At 35.7% G+C, this 25,236-nt stretch overlaps 1 protein-coding gene across 1 annotated transcript in view; it reads right to left on the bottom strand.

Moving 5' to 3' along the window:
- Nucleotides 1–833: 833 nt before the first annotated feature.
- Nucleotides 834–25,236, bottom strand: part of GLRA3 (glycine receptor alpha 3) — a 193,075-nt gene continuing 168,672 nt past the window's right edge. The window contains exons 8-10 of the mRNA XM_032855758.1: nt 18,229–18,372; nt 15,876–15,920; nt 834–1,672 (exon numbers count right to left, since the gene is read on the bottom strand). Coding sequence (XP_032711649.1) covers nt 1,394–1,672; nt 15,876–15,920; nt 18,229–18,372 — 468 coding nt within the window. The 3' untranslated portion in view covers nt 834–1,393. The remainder of the gene's footprint in view (nt 1,673–15,875; nt 15,921–18,228; nt 18,373–25,236) is intronic.

Below are 25,236 nucleotides of genomic sequence, written 5' to 3'. Positions count from 1 at the left end.
TCTAGAACTTTTAAAAAATACAACAGTACTGATAAAAAAATAATGCAAAAAATTGCCAAACTGAAAAGAATCAGGTGTAATTTCACCACTAACTTTATCATATATTTATACTTAATTACACTGCATGAAATGAGTTAATGCCCCATTGCAGTTAAAATAATTCCATGGGGTTGCTGATAAATTTTAAATAAAAATTTTATTTAAAATTTTTCACATCTAGTGCATGGCATATATATTGAAATCATTAATTCAGAAATACAAAACAACCAATCCTTATTTTATAGAAATGACTTATTTATATAACTTAGAATTAAAATCTTCCCTCCTTACACTGGGAACTAAGAGTTTGAACTCATATAACTTTGATGGGAAACTATTCTTATTAAAAAAATCTTTCATAAATCCATTTTTGTTTTAATTAATTTTTATCAAAATGTAAATACTACAATCCCATTGAATTTTAAATTCTCATTCTAAGATAAAATATAAAAATCTTACTGAACTTTGTTCAATTATATCAAAACATTAAACATAATTACGTACAGATAGTTAAGCAACTGTTAAAAATCCAACAAAACAAGGGTGCTGGCTTGCATTTTGCAGTGTTTGGCAATAATTCCAAATACACAGTTATAACACTTATTTAAAAACAATTCTCTTGTTTTCAGTATTTCCATCTTCATTCATAGAGATCTAAAGTTAAGAAAAGTAGATTTTATATATAATATGATCTCTTATGCCATCTGTTTTAAATTTCCAAAGAGGAATATTTTGTCTTCTAAACAATTAAATTTAATTTTAATTTTATAATTTGAATTTTTTGGTAGTACATAAGTTGATCCCATAACATTTATATGTACAATCCTCTGTTACTGAGTTTTCTGCTGAATTAATTGATTACTATTCTGTTTTGTAGCTACACTATGAGAAAATATTTCAAGGCCTCAAGCTACTGACTTTTAAAATCTTCAACATTTCTGCTTTTTCCAGTTACAAAGTTAATTGTGTAAATTTTACTTTTGTAAGATTTAACGTCATTGAACTGAAAAAGAAGAATTTCCAAAGCAGTTTTCACATGTACTATTATGTGACATTATATAACAATACAAACACATTGGCAGTAATACTTCCACTTACGTGATATACAGTGAAAGGACAAATAATCTTAAATTAATATGAAATAAAATCCTCATAATATATATTTTTGTATCCATCAAAAGACTCTTAATCTGCCTTGTGACTTTGCATAGCATATCACAAAAATACCCACCCATATGCCATTTTAATATGATGGTCATCATTTTTACGCCAACAAACACACATGTATACACACACCTATGGCAAAGAAACTTTCTTTTGAATTGATCGTTTGCACTTGCATTCCCCCAGAGGCTTAATCTTGTTGCTGATGAATATCCTCATGCCTAAGAATTTTATAGATAACCCAGTAGAAAATATTAAAAATCAAAAAGGCTAATGGGAAACAGGCTCGAGAGATGGTGTCAATCTTCTTGGCTCTGTCGATAAAAACCTTCCTCATTTCATCAGGGCTTTTCGGCATTACCTGGACAGGATGGTTTGGGCCCTTTGGGGTCACACCATCTTTTGCTTGCAGACAGGGTCCCATTCCATAGGCTGTGAAGCTGAATCGACTTTCCCTTACCTCATCATCCTGTCATAAGAAAAACAAAAGAAAACACTTTAGTCATGGAATAGAGCCTGTATTTCAGAATCATAACTAAAACTTTATCATGATAAATGTTACCATTATTGTAACAGAAAGATAACTGAGGCATATAAAGATTGAGTTGCTTTTTCCCCATTCAAGTTTTATTGATTTATCCTGTTGCATCATATAAATGTGTCCACTAAGAAATATGAAACTCTTAACTAACATGTTTATTGGGAAAGCTACAAATTCTTGTATTGTCTCCATATGGCTAGAATAGTTAAATAAATAGAGAAAGAAAAAGAACCTAGTGGGATATTATGTGTTATATATTCATATACCAGGTTTGTTTTACATTATGTGTTTAAATGGGTAAATACACAATGTCAAAGGGCGAAATATCAAGATCATTGACTGAATTTTTCTTTTTCATAGAGGTAAACTTCAATGTTTATTTCCTATGATTTTTAGATTACTTCACTGGAAAATACAGTCTAGCTTAAGAACACTGCTTGGTTTTTGTTATCCTCACGTAATGTTACTTCTCTCTTCTACACTAACCCATTTAGAAGACTGAAGATAGTCACATGTTTTAGTTTATAGGAGATTACTTTTCAGGTAAATTGAGTTGAAATTATAAGTGAAATTTGGCAGAAGTTTATCTCATGTTAAGGAAAATTGTTTAACTTATTATGATCCAAAACCTATTATTTAAGTTACTATGTTATCTTTCTTTCTCTTGAATGTTACAAAGAGTTCTCCATACATGTGTGTGAAAAGAAAACCAAAATTTAAAAGAAAAATTGTTTAATGAAAATGTGATAAGTGAAGTATGCTCATGATAGGAAAATATGGTATTTAGGAGTTTATAATTAAAATCATTAATGAGTAATTTACTTTAATGCACTTATTTAGAATGTAACAGTAGATGATTGCCAATTAATTGGATTTTTGCTACTACAACTGAAAGTTAAAAAGATATTTTATGAAGTTGCTACAGCTCTCCCTTTATTAAAGTAATTTTTAATAGTAATATAGGAGACAAAAGTAATTGCCTCAAACACTTGAAAAATTATTTTGGGTCTATGAAAATAGAGGCTCAATGAACAGTATATTACAAAATATGAACATGATAAATGGAAATTAAAATGGATTCTAAACATGAGAAGATGAGCAAAGTTGATGTAATAATGTATAAAATGGTTTTTTGGGGAATTATGGAGTGAGGCAACTTCATACGACAAAAACATATAATTATTGGAAAATAGCTTAACCGTAAGATTTATGAGCAGTTGAATTTTGAGGAAAGAAATCTGAGATAAAAGCTGATGATCCTAATTACACATAACTACTGTTGTCATCTTATAAAAATGGGAAATTGATTTTTCAATACTCTTTAATAAGGATGTTCATTTATACTGGCAATTTTTTTTTAGCCTCCATGGGAATTTTAAAGCTAAATTATTATTTGCCTTGAATTTCTCTGTTTTAGAAAAAAATGAATATATAAGAAATTAAACTGTAAGTGCTAAATTAACATCCTTATAGTTTAGGAAATCATGCTGGTGTTTGCATTCCAGAAAAAAGATTTGGTTTGTTTGAATAATTTATATAGCTTTGTGTGCACATCAGCTGACTGCTGAAGTATAAAACAGCCTTTTAACCTACGTCAGTCCATGTGTTGAAAAAAAAAATCCATCTCAAAATAGGGCAAGAGTCCTTTTTCAATGAACATTTACAGCGAGGTACTGACATATTCGTTGAACCAGTTAAGAGATAAATTACAAAAATACTAAAATTTTAGGATTCTAGCTTCTGTGTTTCGTAAAGTGGGGTTCACTTACTTTCAGTCTCCCCTGGTTTTACTGAGAAACAACTGACATATATCACTGTATCAGTTTAAGCTGTACAGTGTGATGGTTTGATTTACATATATGGTGAAATGATGATCCCAATGGGTTTATTTAATACCCATTATCTCCTAGAGATACAATAAAAGGAAAAGGAAAAACTCTCTTCTTGTGATGAGAACTCTTAGGACCTACTCCCTTTTCTGTAGGTCATACAGAAGCATTAGTTCGCTCATCATGTTGTAGGTAAGTTATAGTCCTAGTACTTATTTATCTTGTAACTGGAAGTTTGTATCTCTAACCACTACACCCACTTACTCCCTTTCTAACCATCTATTTGGAAGAACTTATTTTCAGGCCTTAGAGAAACCTACCCCATTACTCATCTCGAAAAATCTTTTTTAAGATTTAAGCTATTCATGGATTGGTCCGTTATTTTCAACCGTATCCTTCCACATAACTGTGAGTAGAGGGTTAACGTCAGACCTGAGCTGATGAATGACTCCTGATTCTTTGCACAACATTTCCTTGAAAACAATGGAGTTAAGCTAAATGGGGAACATGGAATTGGGTACATTTACTGCACAGAGGTTGTTGTGTGGGGCCCGAAGGCCTTTGGCCTACGTGACCAGAATGTATACAGTCTTGGTCGGAAATCAAGGCTCTGGCTTCTCTCTCGAGGGGATAATACAGGCCTTGACGTTTGCCCGTGGCGTGCATCTCCATGCACCTGTGGATGAGGACAAGAGCAGCTGTGCTCTCGAGCGACTCCCCTGCCTCCCAGTGAGATGAAGATGCTCGGTCTGATGGGTTGGCTGCTTCCCATGCTCCCATAGGACCAAGTAAACTTCATAATAGGTTATAAAGCCTGTTGTGTCTGGGGGGTTTGATTGGCAACTTTCACCTCGAATTTCAGCGGTGGCAACGGAAGTTGAACTGGCTTTCAGATTGTTTCAGACTCACTATGGCCCAAAGTTCTGGGATGGAGTTTGGTGAGAATGAGATCCTGATCCATCCTGGGTTTGAGGTTGCCAAAGCCCTGCAGAAAATGACTGGGATAACTCTTGCTATTGGAATGTGGCTGACACAGAATTCTCCCTTGTTGAATTGACAGATGGGTAATTAATGGGTAAGAATTTAAACAGACCAGGGTGAGGGAACTGAGAGGAAAGTGACTCAAAACGCAAGGAATGTCTTCTCTTCTATTTCATTGATTATCTGTGAAACTGAAACCACTTGGCTGAAAGAGGAGTTAGAGCAAGGAGAACAAGCAGCTTCACGGCCTGGGCTCAGGATGAACGTGAAAGTCCATTCAGGACTTGGAAAGACTTGCATTTTATCCTTGGCAAACCCAGGCAAGCAACTCTGGAAACTTGTGAGTATCCAACAGCCCTGTCCGATGGAAATCTAACGGGAGCCACAGACAAAAATCACGTGTATAATTTTCCATTTAAATTTTACATTAGTTAATTTTAACAAGATAAAAGAAAGAGGTGAAATTAATTTTAGTATTGTATTTTTTTTAATTCGGTAGGCCCTAAATGTAATTTAAACATTCCTTTGAAGTAAAAATTAAGGAGATAGTTTACACTCTTTGTTTCATACTAGGTCCTTGAAACAGTGTATATTTATTTGTAATACATCTCAGATCAGACTCTACATTTCCAGGACTCAATAGCCACTTGTGGCTTAAATCTACCATTTTGGATAAAGCAATTATAATGTAAAGAAGCTGGGTCTCTTTACTGTGAAATAGCAGCCAATATCTGGGGAATCAATCTGGGCTTTTTGGATCTTTAGGTTAATTGCCACAAGGATGAAAAAACATGAAAAATGATGTTGGCTGTGAATTCTAACTTTTAACCAGCAGCAGTTACTGGCAGTGGAGTCAGTGACCCTTTTGCCTAAAGCCTGGGGTGGTATGAGGCTGTGCTGAGAACCAGCTCCCTGGTTCCCCCAACTCTGGTAGATGCTATGATTAGCGGCTCCACCAGGTATGGGTTCTCCATGTTCTCCTTTTGGAAAGGCAGGAGGGTATGTATGACTCATGGGGATACTTGCTCTGACAGCTGCCATGCTGGCTTCACTAATGGGAAAACTATCTGGGCTATTCAGAAGAAAGATCACGGCCAGAGATAAATCTATTAGCTCTCTTTAGGTGACTTTTAAGACACAGAATGAAAAGTGACAGGAGTCCTATGAAAGATTTCCTGGCACATGATTGCCAGCTGGGAGGAAGGAAATCTGTTGCAGTTCAAGCAGCTGCTTCCCTTAAGGAACCCTGTTAAATCTGCTTTCATCTCAGAAGTTAAATCAATGATGCCGAAGGGGAATGGAAACAGAAGGCCCTGATATGGGCTGCTGAGGTTCCTCCATCCTTTCAGGCAGTTGAAACAAAGAAGACTGGTTTTGAAGGCCACGCTCTCCTTGCCCAGTCCCGAGCGGGATAATCAGTGGATGTTATCACCTTTGGCGACATGTGAATGAACAATCTTGCCATTTCTGGCTTGAACTTAATCTTGGGCTGTTGTTTCTTAGCCCAGCTGTAGTTGGATTGGATGTCCTAACATGGGAAGCCCTAAGAACTGTCTCAACCTTCCCCTGTGGGAACTATTAAACAGCACAAGATTCCGGGAAGGTAAATGAAATTCTTAGCTCTGATTAAGGAAATACTAGAAGCAAGGGAGCTAGTCCTTCATTCGTTTTCTCTAGAAGATCTAGGTATATCTGGCTTATTATAAAGCTAAATGGGGCCTGCACTCTGACTGCTGACCACTTGGGGTCACTAAAAAGTCGCCCAACAGCTTTTATTGTGGTAAATGGTAAAAACTGAAGAGTTTCAGGACAAAGGAGGCTGGCAAGCCTTTTTATTTTTTTTTGGATTTTATTTTTAAGCTATCTCTACACTCAACATGTGGCTCAAACTTACAACTCCAACAGCTCCAAGATAAAGAAAGAGTTGCATGTTCCACTGACTGAGCTTTCCAGGCGCCCCAAGTCTGGTCTGCTTGAGCAGACTTGAACAAGGCTCCCCCCCACTCCACCCCCCCGCCCAGGGCTTTCCTTTCAAGGTCAATATAAAGGAAAAAATCTGATGCTGTGTGTCTTCATGTGGGGTAGACTCAATTAAGGAAACCTGAATTCTCCAGCATATTATCACAGCCTGGTTGGAAACAGTTTTTTGTTCTTTGTTTTCTTGTTTTGTTTTGTTTTTGTTTTTTAAGATTTTATTTATTTATTTGACAGATAGAGATCACAAGTAGGCAGAGAGGCAGGCAGAGAGAGAGAGGAAGAGAAGCAGGCCTCCGGCCAAGCTGACAGCCTGATGCGGGGCTCAATCCCAGGACCCTGGGATCATAACCTGAGCTGAGAGCAGAGGCTTTAACCCACTGAGCCACCCAGGCACCCCCTGGTTGGAAACAGTTTGGTCCAGGTCACTTTCAAAAGGAAGTTAGTTAATGGTAAATGGTAGTTTCCCTTTCTGAAGAGAAAGTCAAGGGAGGGTTTAGAAACTAGTGACTAGGGAGAGGAGGCTAACTAATCCAGCTGAAATTCAGGGCCCAGCCCCATCTGTCCCATTTCGGGAAATAATCTGGGTAAACCAACTATACACAATTAACACACAATAAAGGACAAACTGTTATCTCTTCTTCATCCCACCATGAGAAAACCAGTTGTAGCACTATTTGAAATTTGGCCGATACATTTTTATTACTATGGGCCTCTTGTATAAAATGACTAGAAGACAGTCTGAATTGGAAAGGGGAACAGGGGCAAACAGGGGTGAGAGGTCTGAGGCAGGCAATAGCCCAAATAACCTCTCTGAGACCTTAACATTCATCCCTGCTAGGGATATCTGCTACTAACACACGTAGACTGGCATTTCTGGAAAAGGCTCAATAGTGGTGCCCTAAGATGGCTGCCAGAATTCAAGACTAGAAAGCTCTCCATGCTGTGAGTAGGTTTAATCTATTTGAATGACAACTACTGACATTCTCCTGTGCTCTGGTAGAAACAGTCCCCAAACTGAAGGAACCTGAAAGGCATCAGCCTATACTTAGGTTTAAAATACCTATCATGTTGGGGCACCTGGGTGGCTTAGTTGGTTGAGTGACTGTCTTCGGCTCAGGTCATGATTGTGGGGTCCTGAGATTGAGTCCTACCTCAGGTGCTCTGCTCAGCAGGAAGCCTACTTCTCCCTCTGCCCCCCAACCCCAACCCCAACCCCACCACACTGCGCATGCTGGTGCTCTCTGTCTCTCTCTCTCTCTAAAATAAATCAATAAAATCTTTAAAAAATAAAACAAAATACCCATCATGTTATGATAGGTAATGTCAGCAAGGTATTTCAATGTTAGTGACCTAAAACAATGAAAATGATATTATTTAGGAACAAGCTAAGGGAATTTACTCAACCAAAGTAAATCATGGCCTGTTTGACAATGGACCAGAGATGGAATCTCTAGTTGAGCTTCTTGGAGTAAGTGATATGAACCTCATGATTCTCTTCCCACTGAGACAAAACAGGTCACCTGGTTGACCAATGGAAACTTTTACAGAGAAGATCAGGGCTCAAACCATACCTGAAGTCAAATAAAAAAAAAATTGTAGTTGAAGAAAGCAAGGTAAGTCTACAAAATGGGCTGACTTGAGAACCAGCATGTGTGACAGTATCAAGAGAACTGGTTCTTCCTCTCAGAGTCAAAGACTCCTGACCCTAGCCAGTGGTCTTGCCTTATGCTCAGGCAAATGGGCTGGTCAGGTGGACATTTAGGAACATCCCAGGGTGGCTGATGAAACTCCTTATAAAAATTCCAGGGTAGAATTAAATTAGGTCAGGTAATCCCTGCCTAGTTGCTGGCTCAGAAGGGGTCTAGAATGCCAAAGCAGATGTCTTGGACTGGCCATGGAAGTGGCCATGGTGGTGTCCAGACCACGCAGCAATGGACAAAACCGTGACACAGTCCTCTGTTGTGCAATAGAGCCACTGATGTAGTGGGATCTTGCCTGAATATTAATGAAAGAAAATACTGTTTGAACATTGCCTTTGAGCTAAATCTCCTGAGGGTAAGTGCTAACACAGAGCTGGCAGATGGAATAGTAAGGTCTTTGATTAGGGTTCCTGGAGGATTCAGTGGATTTTGGCAGAAATAGACAGTGAGTCCATCTTGGGCTTTGTTTACACTGTTAACAAGCCACAGCTGAAAATACTATTAATGGATTGGAACAAAGTGTTTTTATATCAGTCTGTGCTCCTGAAACAGATCTCATTGGACAAAAGAATACATTTAAGCATGACCAGGGTATAAAATGGCCCAAGAGAACAACATGACAAAGACATTTAAATAGAAGTTGGAATGAGCAATTAAAACACTTGTTACTGAAGATAGGGTGACAAGGACGTGAGCCGGCTAGTTCACTGGATGAGTGTGTCGATCATGTAGCTATGAGTGACTGTAATGAGGAATGCCTTTAATAAAGTTTCTAGTGTCTGGTAGTGGAAGTGTGAGGGTCGGGAACAATGCTGGGACACAATTCTGTCCTTCCCACCTCATGGGTACTTCTTTTGTGTTATAATCGTTCTGATGGAAAATATGAGTATATATTGTATACTTGATATAATGGTTCTGGAACCACGATTGCATTTTCTAGCTAAAGGGATCATTGCTGCTTATGACACACATCTTTTTCTTTTTAAACTAGGAAGACATCCATGCTCTCTGTTTGTGAGGGGACAAAACATCTGATGTGTTTGAGTCCCATGAAGCTTCTCCATTAGAGGAAGATACTTCCTTCGGTGTTTCTCCTGCCTTTTGACCATCTATAAAGTTAAGTAAATGACATATGAAATCAAAGCTTATTTCTGTCTCGTAAGCATGGTTGCTTCCTAAAACTGCAATCACGGTTGTGGTGTGGTAATGAACAAAGCTACTTGATATTTAGATTTTTTTTTAATAGAAAAATTGACACACTGAACAATTTAAACTTAATCGTCTTTAGGTAGCATGGGTCCCTCATAAAATTTGACAACAACTTATAAGATTACCATCATTCTACGTGCACACAATAAATGACAGTCTAGGGAAAGGCGATGTTTCTCATACAAGGCTAACACCTGTCTTGGCGTCACTGGGAGGAGTTGCTGAGATCCAGTTTTCTAGATGGGCAACTGTGGAAGTTCAAACTTATTAGCCTTTAGGTTGTCCCACCACCAAGCTCTCTAGGTGACCAGAACACACAGCCAAGTTGTGGAAACAAGCGTTTCCAAGAGGCACGAAGTATCTATCTAGTAGTTTTGAATTTTTAGTGATGCAACAGTCTTTGGATTCTTCTAATACTCGAATTTAGATTTTAAGTGGCACTTTATGAAAACATAGTCTGGGATGACTTTTGTGTTAGTATTTAACTATTATTTTATTATTTAATAATTTCTGCTTTTAAGGAAAGCTGTTTCTAAGTAGGACTATACACAAGGCAATCTATATGATTTGTGTCTTTATCCATTTTTAAATCAATGGCATCTATGGGTACCCTGGACAATAGGTTTCAGGTAATTATGTGTTACAGTGTGATTTGGTGCATTATTGTTCTCAAAAGCATCTGGAAGATGATTTCACTAATGTATCATATTTCCAATTAATTGTGGAGTTGAAAAAATAGAAACTTTTAATTTCAGTAAAAACACTTCCCTCGTGAAAATACCTTGTTCAAATACTTATTCCCTGATAATGGCAATGACACCAAGATGTTGAGGAGAACTTAGGTTCTAAAAATATGAAAATAGGTTGGGTATTGGCAATTACAAAACATATGTGCTAAGAGAAGTAATTTTCAATTATTTCCTATGTCGCAAAAACATTAGATGATCCAAATTTAAAATCTGACTCAAGATTGACACTCAAAATGCAAATGTTTAATTAAGCATTCATCACCTATTGCCTGGAGTAAGGATCACCTTCATTAAGTAACTCTCCGATTCTTGGTTTCTTATCTCGGGGAAAGAATATAGCGCTATCTAGCAGGTTTTTTTAGGGTGAGGGAAAGAATATAAAATGCTTAATAAAGTACTCAAATTAAGGTTATTGTATTTTTCAATATTTTGTTTATTATAATTGTGTTATGCATAATACACAACCTGAAAGGAAACTACAAATAACAACTGGAATCATTGTCCTCTTAGGTATTTTAAATACCAAACTCACAACAAAGTACTATGTAAAATAGACCGGCCCAGTTGCTGACTCTGCAAATGGCCTTGCACTTGGGTACTGTTGCACTAAAAATTAACCAAGACCATGAAACTGAAAAGATCACGTTTCTGCTGTAACCTTCACTGTCATACTGTTCTAATAGATGGATTTTGCTATCTGACTGCTAGGATTCTTTGCAAATCTAGTTTCTGCAATCAAGGAGTCATCAGTGTTTTGAACATGTTCTATGAAACAGCACAAGTATTTTGGATGTGCCCGTGAGATAAGGCACATGGATACATCTTGCTTCTTCAGAAACAGGATATCAGTTCTGTTGGGTCAGCTTCCACTCTGGTCCAACAGTCCAGATGGCCAGAAAATAGGGAGAGAACAAGGACCCTTGGAGTGCAGAAAAATCATGTGATTTTGTTGTCATTGTGTTGTTAAATTACTGGGCTATAGCAGTTTTTTTTTTTCTTTTTCCCCCAAAGCTACACTTAAAATAATAATTTTAAGAATGGATGAAACATTTCTAATAGATCACTATTAGTATTAGATTATTATATTAGAAGGAGCATCAAACTATTTTATGACTAAAGTAATTTCTTTGTTTTGTAAAACTCAGTCTTAAAATTACCCTGTGTTTATGTATGTTTAGCTGTGCAGTGATATTCTTTATTCCAATTAGTACTCAAATATGTCTTGGGCATAATTCAGTTTTCTGCAGTCATCTTTAGCTTGAGTTTCTAATAGACTAAAGGCCAAATAAACAAAGGGTTTAGACAAACATCTAAAACTTTTGTATCCAACACTATGTGTTAGCCAATATTTGATATTCATAAAGTTAAGCACTTTCCAACTCAAAATATAAGCAATAATAAAGATTAAATAGAATGAACTAAAAATGAGCAAAGAACATGGCTGATTAAAAAGGTAAAAGTGAAGAAATGGCTTAATTTATTCACAGGTAAAACCTTCCTAGTATGCTTTAAGCAAGTTAGAAGGGTAGGCAATGAAAAATGTAACAATCCATTTAGTTAGTATATAATTCTTTCAATAAGAGGACCCATTTTCACTAAGTTTGAAAGTGAGAAAAATGTTTCAGTAATTAAGCATTGATACCACACTGGGAAACATTCTATATATTTTTTCATTTTCTTAGAGGATTAAGCCAAAGACTGACTCACACTAACATGTATATTATAACTAGAAATATTAAAAATAGAAAATCCAAGCCTAGACTTTGTCATTCAGTTGAATTGTTTCATTTCCATCACAAAAAGATATATATTAACATACATGTGAGATAAGAATTAATTTCCTATCCTCTTCTTAGTCCTCAAAAATGACCAAAGAAAAAAAATCTTATTTTTGGGTGTGGAAATGGTGAAGACATGAAGCTTACTAATGAGTGGTAATAAAACATGGATCCTCTAAGATAGCATGAGTGATGATTTACTGTGTGAACTGTTGTGAGATACAACACCATTAAATACATTGTTTTCATCCTAATGTTTCTCCCCTGGTAGGTGCCTTTGTGTGTTCTATATACACTCAAGATGTTCAGTAATTATGCCAGAGGTCTTTCTGTTGAAATCATTTTCTGTAACTTCTAATTGCCAAATAGGAAAGTGACAAAGGAAGGAAAAATAAATTGCTATTAATTTCCACTTACATGATTTCAATGTGTGGATTTGGAAAAAAAATTACTAAGGAACATAACAATGGCTTATTTTTGTTGAGAAAAATCACCATTGCTTAGAAAATGCTGAGGTAAGATGAAATATGTGAATAAACTAAAAATTCTTTTTACAAAATAAATAACAGTTGAAAATAAGATATTCAGTTTAATACATCTATATACATTTCTATATTATTTTGAAATTTGGAAAGCTTAAAAAAATAATTATATATGACGTTAAAGATACTTCATAGTTACAAGTCAACTGTCAATATAAAATTCTTTGAAATCTAATTCCCAGGAGAATTTTGCATTTATTATTGATGACACGTGAATTAGTTATGAATTAGCCAAGTTCATGTCTGGTGTATTGAATTTAGATTCAGAAATGGTCTGGAAGTTGTTAAATGGTAAAATGTAAGCTTAAAAAGATGAACACTTAAAACAATATAAAAATGGAACACATACATTTTAGGAGATTGATGAGAAATCAATAAAATACTTTTTAAACACACATACATCTAGTCCTAGCACAATATGTTAGATTCATTTAGTGTGAACTCAGAATTATGGACTGACATAAAATAATACATTATAAATAGACAATTTGTGTAAAAGCAGTATGTACACTTTAATTTAAGGTGAAGTTCACTATAATACATGTAAAATTAGATTAAGTAGAGATTGTATTAGTTTGTTGAATACTATTTTCCTAATCAGATATTTCAAAGGGACATAGCTCTAAGAATTAGGTGTATTTAGCACAAACTACAGATTTTTTTTGCAGGAAATCATTAAATTCTTACAATATCTGCTTTACCTGAGAGGATAAAATTTCAAACCCCTGTAAATCAAGAGTCATTCAGATATACATTAGTAAAAACAATCATTCGTTATCCCTAGAAATTACCCTGAGTTATTTTTGAAGTAAGACAGCATGTAAACACGTAAGTCAATAAAATAATGACAAGTTTTGTACAGATAGTCAAAATGCAGTCAGTGATACCTTAATCGTAAAAAGATAACCATCATGGCTCGCAGAATCTAAACTCGGTGGTTGTTTCTCAAATCTAGAACTAACGGTCCACCTTTATTTCATCTGAGCATGTACATAATAATGACTACACAATAACAAGCAGGAAGCTAGAGGCGCTAGAATACCGTGGGTCATGTCTTCTCTCCGCAAACCATTGCATCAGTACACCGTGATGCAGGAGAAGCTACGTGAAATGCAACCCCGTATCAGCCATTTCTTTTAAAAAAGAACATAGATTCAGAAACATTTTGGCACATCTTTATACCCTTGCAGGACTAAAGTGATGATATCACACGTGGGAAGAGCAAACTTCTGACCAAAGTATTTTCATATCATGCATACAACCATACATATACAGCACTGGGGAGAAGCGTCTATGACATGGTGCAGTGGGTAGTCAGCACACAGCAGGCTATGACAGTGTGGGGTGGGGAACTTTGGATGCAAGAGCAAACTTGTAGTCTTTCACAAAAGACCGCTTGTACCTTAATAGGGAAAAGGTCAGATATAAGAGATTCCATACAATGCTAAGCCAATGCTAAACCAAGTTAAAACTTTCCTAAGGTCCCCTGCTGTAACAAATTTTTATATTGAGGCTATTTTATTTACTTTGCCTATTCTGCCAACTTAGAGTGCTTGGGAAAACTATGTTAAGTCCATACTCATGAAGAGAAAGGGCTTGGGGCCAACATTTAGCTCATTTAGACTCATTTAGATTATGTTGATTTAAAGATTTACATTGCTCTGTTTCTCAGCAAAATACATATTTTTTTAAAAAAGGATGAATTTGGTCAGCCCAGAGGGTCATTAGGGTGAGAAAAATAGTTTTCAAAAAGTCAAAATGATCACCCCCAAATTTGCATTATTACAAAATAAATGGAATGCATAAATTTCTAATGAATGTCTTTGCATTACCATAATGTTTCTTTTTAAAAATACAAGTATTGATTGATTGCTGCTGAAGTAAACCTAAGTTGTCATCAGACTTCTTTGTGCATTGTTCTTGTAAAGCAATACTTAATTAAATGTATTTTTTATACTAAAGCTCCTATAGGCATTAACTGCTTAGTTACTAGAAATTTAAATATATTTTCTCCCAAAGAAGCTATTTGTGTTATGCAAACACAAAGCAATTAAAATTTGTCAAAATTTATAGTTAAGATAATTAAGTAAAAGTAATTGGATCAAGTGAATTTTTTCCCCCAGGGATGAAAAAATAAAAGTGAAGTGGGAAGTGGCTAGCTATGTTGGGAACAAATATACAATATTAGTAGAAAAAATTATTGCATGATTACATGTTATAATATAAGAAAACTTAGTAAATGCTTTAAAATAATACTGGCTCTAGATACGTGGTATGAAATTGAGAAACCTTCAATTAGATGAATGTAACATGTTTCTGGTCTGTGCATCTAATGTTATATCCATTCTTAACCAAGATGTGCAGCAGAATCATCTGGGGAGGTATGTTTAATTGTACTTTATTTCAGAAATTAAGTTTTTTGTTTTTTGTTTTTTAATATTTTATTTATTTATTTGTCAGAGAGAGTGAGCACAGGCAGACAGAGTGGCAGGCAGAGGCAGAGGGAGAAGCAGACTCCCTGCTGTGCAAGCAGCCCGATGTGGGACTCGATCCCAGGACGCTGGGATCATGACCTGAAGGCAGTCGCTTAACCAACTGAGCCACCCAGGCATCCCTAGAAATTTAGTTTTAATAGACTGGACTGTTTATTATTTCCCAGCCCAAATTCTTGGCTTGAGTGTGTTTAAATGCAATCATTGAATGCTATATTATAGTGGTCAAGTCCAAAAACTAATCTGCTCTAGCATAGACTACCTTTCTAACTATTTAGCTATTATACTTGGACATGTGACCTTGTGATCTCTTTTTAATCAAACATCTCAAAGGATGTTGCCATCAAAAAACCAAAATAGCTCCTTTATTATAAAGAATCTCAACTTCTCTTAACATTAAGAAGGGATTCTAGAGATACAAAGGTTGAACAAAGTATTTTATTTTTGCCTTATTTATAGTTCTCTATTTTCTGACAAGAAAGGGTGCATTTAGGACGTATTTGTACAAATAAATTTTCTATGAATTTTTAGAACTAATTTTGTCAAGACAAATGACTATTTCTTTCATGTAGACTATTATAAGATTATATGTGTTATTTCTGTTTAATGTATATTTAAAGATCATTTTGACCAATCAAATAACTCAGTTGATTAGATGAAGGATAATATTTAAATATTTTTTACTGAGTGAGGGAAGACAAATGGAGTTTGAAAAAGAGAATATCCTTAGCTGAAGGGGCATGGTGATTGTTTAACTTTAACTATGCAAGGGGCCGTGTTTCCCCACCAAACACTGCATGGGTGCAGAATACGCTCTCTGCTTTTTCCACTGATGACCACATTCCTCTACTTAGAGTTAAGAAAGTGAATTTACCGTGTCTGAGAAACGGTAAAACTTCTCCAATGCAAAAGCTTCTGTCTGTGGGAAGGTAAAGTGGACCAAGAGGGATTGAGAAACCAGAGAATCAAGTCATATATGAGTAAATATAATTGCACAACTGTTTTTAATTGCATATATCATTTACACATACATATGTATCAAATTAATCAATTTTCACATATGCAAGGTATCCAACCTCCCAAGTATGAAATGAACTAAAAACAAAACAAAAACCCTATTTTTTTTTCTTGCACTAAATCTCCACTACAATATTCGCTCCCTGAATATTTCAACTGGTCATTAGAAAATAATAAGATACTACTCTTCTTGCATTTCTATATTTTCCTAGAGAGCCACTCATTAGGAAATTTAATCTTGTCATCTTTTTGTGAGTAAAAAATTATGGGCTTCACTATATATCCTGATATTCTTACTGGGAGTGAAACTCAAGAGCTACTTTGGTAGGATAATTTTTTTTTTTTTAAAGGAGAACCAAAACTGAGCATCTACAGTTACAGTCTATTCTGTTACCCATTGGACACTGTGGCTGTTGGATGTGTGGTGGGTGTGGAATGTGAACTCTCAATCGCACTTTGGACATCATATACCTAGTATTTTCTAGCACCTGGTTGATACATTCTACATTGTATAGGAAGGAGGAGAAAGGCAGAGAAATGGAAAAATAAAAGTGAAAAAGCAAACCAAAATGAGAAAGGGAAATAAGTATTACTTTACTTCAGATTAATGACATTAGAAGGAAAAATCGTCTGTATCAGTCATTTAAGGGAAAGGAAAACAGGAACTTTACTGTTATGATGCAGCATTTTTTGTCCTGTGATAGTATTTCATCCACTGCCAAGTGTCATGAGAGGAAAGAGGAGCAAGTAGGCAGTAGGGAGGGAGAAAAAAGGGGAGGAAAAAGAAAGAAAAAGATGAAGAAAAGTATAAGGAAACCTGTAGATGGGGGTGTGGTGGGGAGAAAGAGATAGAGAAAAGTGAACCTCTCTATTAAAATATGTTTCAATATACAAATGATGTGCTTTTATTTTCATACCAACTTGATCAAATAAAAGCTCAGACACTGTTTTCGTCCCACCCATGAGTTACTCAGAGGATCACAGTCCTTGATGTTCCTTCCATGATACTGAGATTTGGGTATTTATCATGATGAGGGAGTCAATTAGACATGACTGAATTTATTATTACTTTAGAATATGTTTAATGCTCAGTACTGAGAGATCATGGACTTAGGGCTTTAAAAAATTTTATGAACATGTAAATTGCAGTGAATAATTCAGAAACCACAAGAAAATCTCCAAAAAAAAATTAAATCCTTTCAAAGTCCTTAAAAATGCATCTTATATGAACCAGAGTATTATTTCTAAGGTTTGAGTATGTTTTGACTTAAATATTCCAATACATCAGATTCTGGCCATAATTTCTCCTATTGCATAAACTTTGATATTTCTCTATTGCATATGCATCCATTTGCTTTTAAATGTCAGTTGGCACATTCACATGAAAAGAAGTAAACTCATAGATATGCTGGTCAATAGAAACTCTCCCTTCCAGAAGAAGAAAGGGGGTTGATTGGGCTCATGTGCACATAAAGAAAACATTACAAGTCTTAATAGAGGGAACAACTCCATTCTGTACATCCAAATTCAATTATGAGATTACTTCTGCAACTTCCTGTGGTCTCCTAATGATATTCTCAATACAATTTCTTCTGGGTTTCATTTAACAGGTATGGCAAGGCAATAATAACACCTTCTTGTGTTTCAGTATAAATATATAATTCAGTATAAATATCTTTAGAGATTCAGTATAAATCAGTATAAATATTCAGTATAAATATCTTAAAAACATGAAAGTATGCATGAGCAAGAGACCACATAGTTCTACATGAACGTCATAGCATTAACAAATAGGTGGTATTTCATGGAAACAATGAAAGGAATTTGTTTGATAAAAGGAACAACTTAATAGCTATAGCCAGTGACATGTCAAGTAAGACCATCAGGAACACTTTCATGTTGCAAGTAAGAAATGATATATTTTGATAATTGAAGCAAAAAATGGTGTTGTTCCAAGAAGTACATTAGAAAGAGGTTGATAAAGCTCTCATGCCAGTAGATAGGCTGTGTAAAGTAGAACTGCACATCACCATTTTATCCCTGAAGCTATTTTTGACAATTTCCGTTTCGATTGGACAAAACCAAAGAAATATTTGTATCTTTTGGTTCTCAGACTTCACGTCCTCTCTGCACCACTCTATTTCATATAACAAATTTACTTTTCAGTGAAAACTGGTATCCCGCCAAACCCGATGCTTTTAATTGCCTACCTTATTCTTTCTCTTTCGTCGAAATCTCAGAAGTTCTTTGTGTTGTCTTGATACAAAATTTACAGCTGCATATTCCAGAAGTGCTGAAAACACAAAAAGGAGGCATACTGCCATCCAAATGTCAATAGCTTTGACATAAGAAACCTAGCAAAGAGAGAAAGGGTGAGCAAATTGAGTTGTATTATTGTGTCTATCAAGAACAAAGCTGAATGTCTGATTCTAAATTGTTCCATTTATATCAGCTGGAAAAAGAAAGCAATAAGATCCAGACTTTTTTTTTTAATTTCATAAGCTTTTTAAAATTTCTTAATGATTAAATTATTTTTGCAAGTTTGTATATTAGTCATACATTACAACCTGTGTATGTTTTGTTAAAAAATGTTGTCCATTGAGGCAGAAGACCAAACATAAGATGAAGAAAAAATAAGTTGAAGTGTAATTTTACCTTCAGTGTAGTATAGGATAATGCTTGAGAAAGTATGAAGTAACACTGAAATATAGATAATGCCACTTACCTTTTGGTTCCATATTTGCTTCACTAATTTTTTTATTTTGAAATAATTTAAACATTAACAAACGTGTTGCAAGAACAGTAAAAAAAAAATAATAAAATAAAAAAAAAACAAAAAAAATGCTCGCAAGTTCCCCAGTTATTAACATTTGACCAAATGTTATATTTGTCTCTATCTCTATCATTTATTTTTTCCCCTTGAAATATTTGAGTATAATTTGCAGACATGATGGCCTATTACCTGAAATACCCATGTGTATTTTCTAAAAGAAAATGACAATCTCCTCCTACATAACTCTAGTACATCCAACAAAATCAGATTGATGTTAAAAAAATATTACCTTCTAATCCTAGAAACCCATTCTTATTTCAGCAATTGTCCCAAAAATGGCCTTTGTAGCAGAAAAACATTTTTCCAACCAGTCCAGGATTTAATCGAGAATTGTGTGTTGCGTTTTGGCATCATTTCTCTTTAGTCTTCAGTGTGGAATATTTTGGTCAGTCTTTTCTCACCTTTTGTGATCTTGATATTTTGGATCCATGTAGACCTGATATTTTCTGAGTGTCTCCCACTTTTGGCTTATGTGATGTTTCCTTATTTTAATCTCAGATTATGGGATTTTAATAGGAACAGTGATGCCCTGTTCTTCACAGTATACCATATCAGAAGGCACTGAACGTTGATCAGTTGGTTAAGGCGTTGGCTACCATATTTCTCGACCATAAAGTGACAAATTTCCCTCGTGTAGAGATATTTGAAACTACATATTATCTTCTCACTCTTTAAACTTTCATCCTTTTGACACTGATGACTTTTGTCTGAATCAATTATTACAATGATGATTTCCAAATGTGGGTTTTCTAATTCGATCTATAGGTATTAGTTTGCATTCTACAGTAAGGAAAGTTTCTATCTCCCACATTAATTTATTTATATCAGTAGAGATGAATAAATAATGATTTTGTTCGATGGGTTAAAAGGTATTTATGTGAAGTAATTTTTTTTTTTTTACTTTTTCCTGGGAAATGGACAGTTACTAGAACTTTCCTTCCCTACTGATAGAAACAAATGTCCCTTCCCCAAGAAGATGTGGATTGAAGAGAGCAGAACTCAAGGCTAGATGTAAGCAAAGATGCACTAACTACTTCTTTGGACTCAATGTATAGTTATCTTAAGGATCAAAACCTTACACTTTGAAAATTTGACAATTTCTGTGCTGTTTGTATATTCTGCATTTTTTTCTCTTCATTCTTAATATTTAGTGGTATTTTTATCAATATCAACATGTGGAAATCTTGATCAAATTTAGACTGTGGTTTAAAAGGGGGAAAGTAGCTCACTCTTCAGGGGAAATTTTATTGGGGGGAGAAATACAAAAGGTAAGGATAAACTGTGCTCCACCCTTCTCATCTAGCCTTTTCGGTCTTAGGCTCAACTTTGCCCAAGTCTGGTTCAGAATCCCATGGCACTTGGGGGGTTATGTGAACACAGTGCCTTGTCATTGCTGATGCCTTTTCTCTTTCTGTTTAGACTGTGAACTCTTTGAGGGCAGATGTCATCTCTGAGCTATTCACCAGCATAATAATGTTTGGCATGAGTGTACATATTTGCTAAATAAATGGACAGATAAATGAAGGTGTACAATGTTAAAATATGGGGAAGAATGAATCACAGATGATGATTCATGTGGAGATTCACTTTTGAAGTGATGCCGTGTTCATACTTTGGGTTGGATTAATTTTCATTTAGAAAGAGGCCATTTCTTGGGGCACCTGGGTGACTTGAGTCAGTTGAGCGGTTGCCTTTGGCTCCGGTCATGATCCCAGGGTCCTGGGATAGATCCCTGCGTTGGGCTCCCTGCTAGCAGAGAGCCTGCTTCTCCCTCTCCCTCTGTCTGCTGCTCTGCTTACTTGCAATCTCTCTCTATCTCTCTGTCAAATAAATAAATAAAATCTTTAACAAAAAGAGAAAGAAAGAGGCCGTTTCTTGATACTTCCAATGGTGTCAACTTATATATGAAATATGCCAACAATGGCGCCCTCTGCATCTCCTCTACTTATTTTAAGTGTGATTTCTGTTGATCAGAATGACCTCTACTGAGCAAAGACAGGTATACCCTCTTTTTATTCCAGTGTTGTGCTAAGTGTCCAATTGTTTATAAAATATAGATTTAAATTTCATAAGTTCCAATGTTATGCCAGTAATCTTTGGCTGCCCTCAAATACATACTGTCCTGAAAGATATAATGCAGATTTCAAAAGTGCTGTCTCAAGCTACACCATTCCTGGAAGAAAATGACTCAGAAAGTATGCACTCATTCTTTAACAACCTGAATCTATAATGACATGAACCAGAGATAAATCAGAAATTAAATTTCCATATTAATCCAATGACTATCTCCAATGACAGCAGAGATATGCAAACATCATTTATGCCTGCCAGGGTTCTGCTAGTTGTGAACAATCCCGAGTGTTGAGCCTAGAGGGACTCTTTCCTCCTCCTCTTCTCTGACTTCTTTCACCAATTTCAACTTCAACTCTTTTTTTCTCCTCCTCCACCCTCACTGTCCATCCAGATGCAGCAAGCTTGGGACTTGGGAGGTTTGGAACTCTAGGGCTAATAACTAAAATATGGACAATAGTTCTTACTTAAGCCCATGCCCAACATACTCATGACATACAACACACCCCAGTATGATTCAGAATTACAGCCTTCTTTCCATCCCTACTGGTTGCTATTCTTTGGGGCATTCTCACTCCAATCTGGTTCATTCCTCTGGACCACCATGTCAATAGTCCCATTGTCCAGTGTTCTGTTAGAGCCCTGATTCAATTTTAAGCAACAATCTTTCCTCAATATTACTCCTCAAACACAAAAGTATGAGAAAATAAAACCTAAACATTTATTAATTAGATGCACCAGTCAGAAGAACTTTTGTCCCGGAGATGTGTTTAGAACCACCATATTGAAGACTGCTTCTATCTTGGAGCTCACTCTCACCATGGCTCCCATGACCCAGGTTCTTCAGGTTTCCCTCCCTCAGGTCTACCACACTCTACTTTGTGGGCCCTTCCTCCTTGTCTTGAGTTCCTCAGGGATACAGTCCAGACACTCTTCTATTCTAACTCTGAAGTTTCTCATGAGTCAACATCATCTATTACCATGGATTCAATTCCTCCTCTGTGCTTATGGCCTCCAGATCTCTCTTTGCTGATTAGACACTTCTCTAGCTAGGTTCTTTCCTGACCACCTTTGGATGATTCACACACCTCATATTTACTCATATTTATGAAAAGTTAATGAATCTCTACCAGATTCCACCAGACAAGCAGCAAACAAACACAACTACATCCTCCTCCTCATTGAAATGTTACACTGTGTTGGCAGTTGTTCACCCCACACTAAGTCTTCTCATTCTCTCATATCAACGACCCAGCCCTGTTAATTATACTTTCTTACTAATTCTCAAATTTATCATTTTCCATTTTCCATCCTTCCTACTGCCATTCTAGTGATCTCAACCAGAATGATCCTCTTCTTCAGTCCCTCAAATCTATCCTTGACACAACAATAAATGATTATTTTAAAAGACAAATCCTGGGGCACCTGGGTGGCTCAGTGGGTTAAGCCTCTGCCTTCGGCTCAGGTCATGATCTCAGGGTCCTGGGATCGAGGCTTGCATCGGGCTCTCTGCTCAGCAGGGAGCCTCCTTCCTCCTCTCTCTCTCTGCCTACCTCTCTGCCTACTTGTAATCTCTGTCAAATAAGTAAATAAAAATCTTTTAAAAAATAAATAAAAATAAAAGACAAATCCTTCTACTTAAAACTCTTCATTTGTTTTTAATTAGTTGAAAGTCTCAAGTCTGTTTTCTGGTGTATAAAGCCCTTCATGATTGGTCTCCAGCTTACTTCTCTTACTACCGGCATTGAATCCTTTTTCTTTTCATTCATTGAGCACCATTGATGTACCCAAGTTTGGTTCTTAGTGTTGTAGTTAGTGTTGTAGTTATGGAGATGAGTAAGAAAAATAAGATCCATCTTAAATGGAACTCACTTTCAATTTGGGGGAAAACATACAATAAAAACACAAAGATAATTTTTTAAAAAGTGCAACAGAGAAACCACAATGTGGTGAAAGGGAAGAGAAGGACAGGGTGAAGGGGGCTATGTTATATGGGGAGGGTCAGTGATGGGCCCTGAGGATATGAAAATTATAACTTATGTCACCTTTTCACTTCCTTATTATACTAACTATTCTTCCCTTCTTTTATTTTCTGGAACCTGAAAGCAACTGACAAACAATTGACAGCAGCTTTTATTCCCTGTTATTTTTATCTGGAAAATACCTTCTTTTGGGTAACTGCCATTTGTCCTTTTGCTCTCAGCTTAGACAACACATTATTAGGGAACCTTCTCCAAATGCCAGGACAGGCTCTCTCACCTTCCTACCTCCCCTTTCCTCCACTTTTTCCAGGTCACTCATTACAACTGTAATTATATTTATTTGTAAGCCTGTCTTACAAAATGACTGCTGGATAGCACCATTTGAATGTCCCACCTTCAGTTAACTATTCTATTCCACAATCCCTAAGTGCTTTCTAGTTTTCAAAAACTTTGGTTAAGGGGATACAAAAATGAGTATGTTCTTGAAGATTTCAAAGTGAAATGTCTATACTGATACTTTAACAAATTGTGTCTAAGCAAACACCAAATAATTCATCTTATTATTGACTTTGCTCCACTGTTCTGACACGATCTGTTTATGTATCTTTCTCTTTTTAGGCTAATATAGCCCATGAGCTATGACAAAGGCCAAGTCTTATTCTTCTTGGTATTTCTAAGATCTAGACTGTTCGTCATACTATGTGCTCTCAGGTCATGTTGAATTGACTGAGTCACATGGAATGACTTCAAATCACTGGCCATTTATTTTTAGAGAAATAATTATAATAATTAACATGTCAGGAAATGCTCTTCTTAGTGTCCATGGAACTACTGAGTCTTCTTAGTAGTTGTCTAAAAATAACACTTTTAATCCTCATAATCACTGAGGAAATTATCCCCATTTTAAAGATGAGATTTAGGCACAGTAAAATAACTTGCTAAGTGAAATAACTTGTCACATAGCTACTGTTATAGACTGAATATATTCTTCCAAAATTCAGATGTTGAAATCTAACCCCCAAGGGGATGGTATTAGGAGGTGGGGCCTTTGAGAGATGATCAGGTTGCGAAGGTAGAGTTCTCATGAATGAAGTTTGTGCCCTTGGAGAAAGGGTCCCAGAGGACTCCTTTGCTCTTCTACCATGAGGGAACATGGCTAGAGGATCACCATCTGAGCCAGGAAGAAGGCTCTCACCAGACCGTGAATCTGCCAGTGTCTTGATCTTGGACTTCTCAAGTCCCAGAACTGTGGGAATAAATGTCTGTGGTTTATAAATCACCTATTCTATGGTCTTCTGTTGTAGGAGCCTGAATCAATTAAGACAGCTACCAAGTTGCAAAGTTAGAATTGAATACAAGTGATCTCACTCCAAAGCCCATAAACTTAACTATTACTTTTTGTTCTCTGCATTTTAATATTCCAGCCTCTTTAACTTTTATCTAATAATTAAGACTAAAATCAGCATGCAGAATACATATTGTAAGGTCCTTTTTATTTGCTGGTTCTGATCCTAAAATCTGGCAAACAACTTTCTAGAAGGCAGTGTAGAAAAGGAGACATGAGCATTGTATTTACCGCATAAAAACAAACTAGTTGCTCTGAGGAAGCAAAACTAGATCAGGAAAACATTTTATCTTCTGAAATGCAATGAAAGTCCCTTCGACAACACTCTTACATTAATTATAATGAAGTGTTTTCTTCATGAGCTGGGAAAACCACTGCATATTTGCCATGTCATAATCTAAGAAGACATCATCTTGATGAATTATCATTTGAGTATGCAGAGCTAGGTTAATGCAAGGCCTTATTTTTTTCATTCTAAAAATGTTTTATAATGTAGGGAAAGGAATATAAGCTTCATTATGTTCTATAGACTTCCTATGTCATTTTTTCCAGAAAAATTATGCATTCATTCTATTTTTAGTATTAACATTAGAAAATAGAGACAGTCTGTTTTTTGTGACCCAATTATATACATAAATATACAAATATATAAATATATATAAACAAATATATATATTTATATAAACATATATACCAAATGTAGATACGTGTGTGTGTGTATTCCAAATATGGATATATGTGTATATATAATCTAAATATACAATAATGATGGATTTTATCATTATCAGTCATCCTAACTATAAAGACCAGAATCAAATTATCTCAACCCTAGGAAACAATCATGTTCTGAGAGCTCATCTAAGCATGAATTTCTCTACGTCTACCTTTCTAATGATACAAGGAAGTGGGCACAAGGAGGATTCAAGCTATATAGGATACAGGAACCTAAAGTCCTGAAATTTCACTGGCTTGAAATAAAGAACAATAA

The sequence above is a fragment of the Lontra canadensis genome, unplaced genomic scaffold, assembly GCF_010015895.1.
Source record: "Lontra canadensis isolate GAN:19392208 unplaced genomic scaffold, GSC_riverotter_1.0 scaffold10, whole genome shotgun sequence".
Taxonomy (NCBI): Eukaryota; Metazoa; Chordata; class Mammalia; order Carnivora; family Mustelidae; genus Lontra; species Lontra canadensis.
Note: the sequence above shows the minus strand (reverse complement) of the source record. Positions and strands in the feature narration are given on the sequence as shown.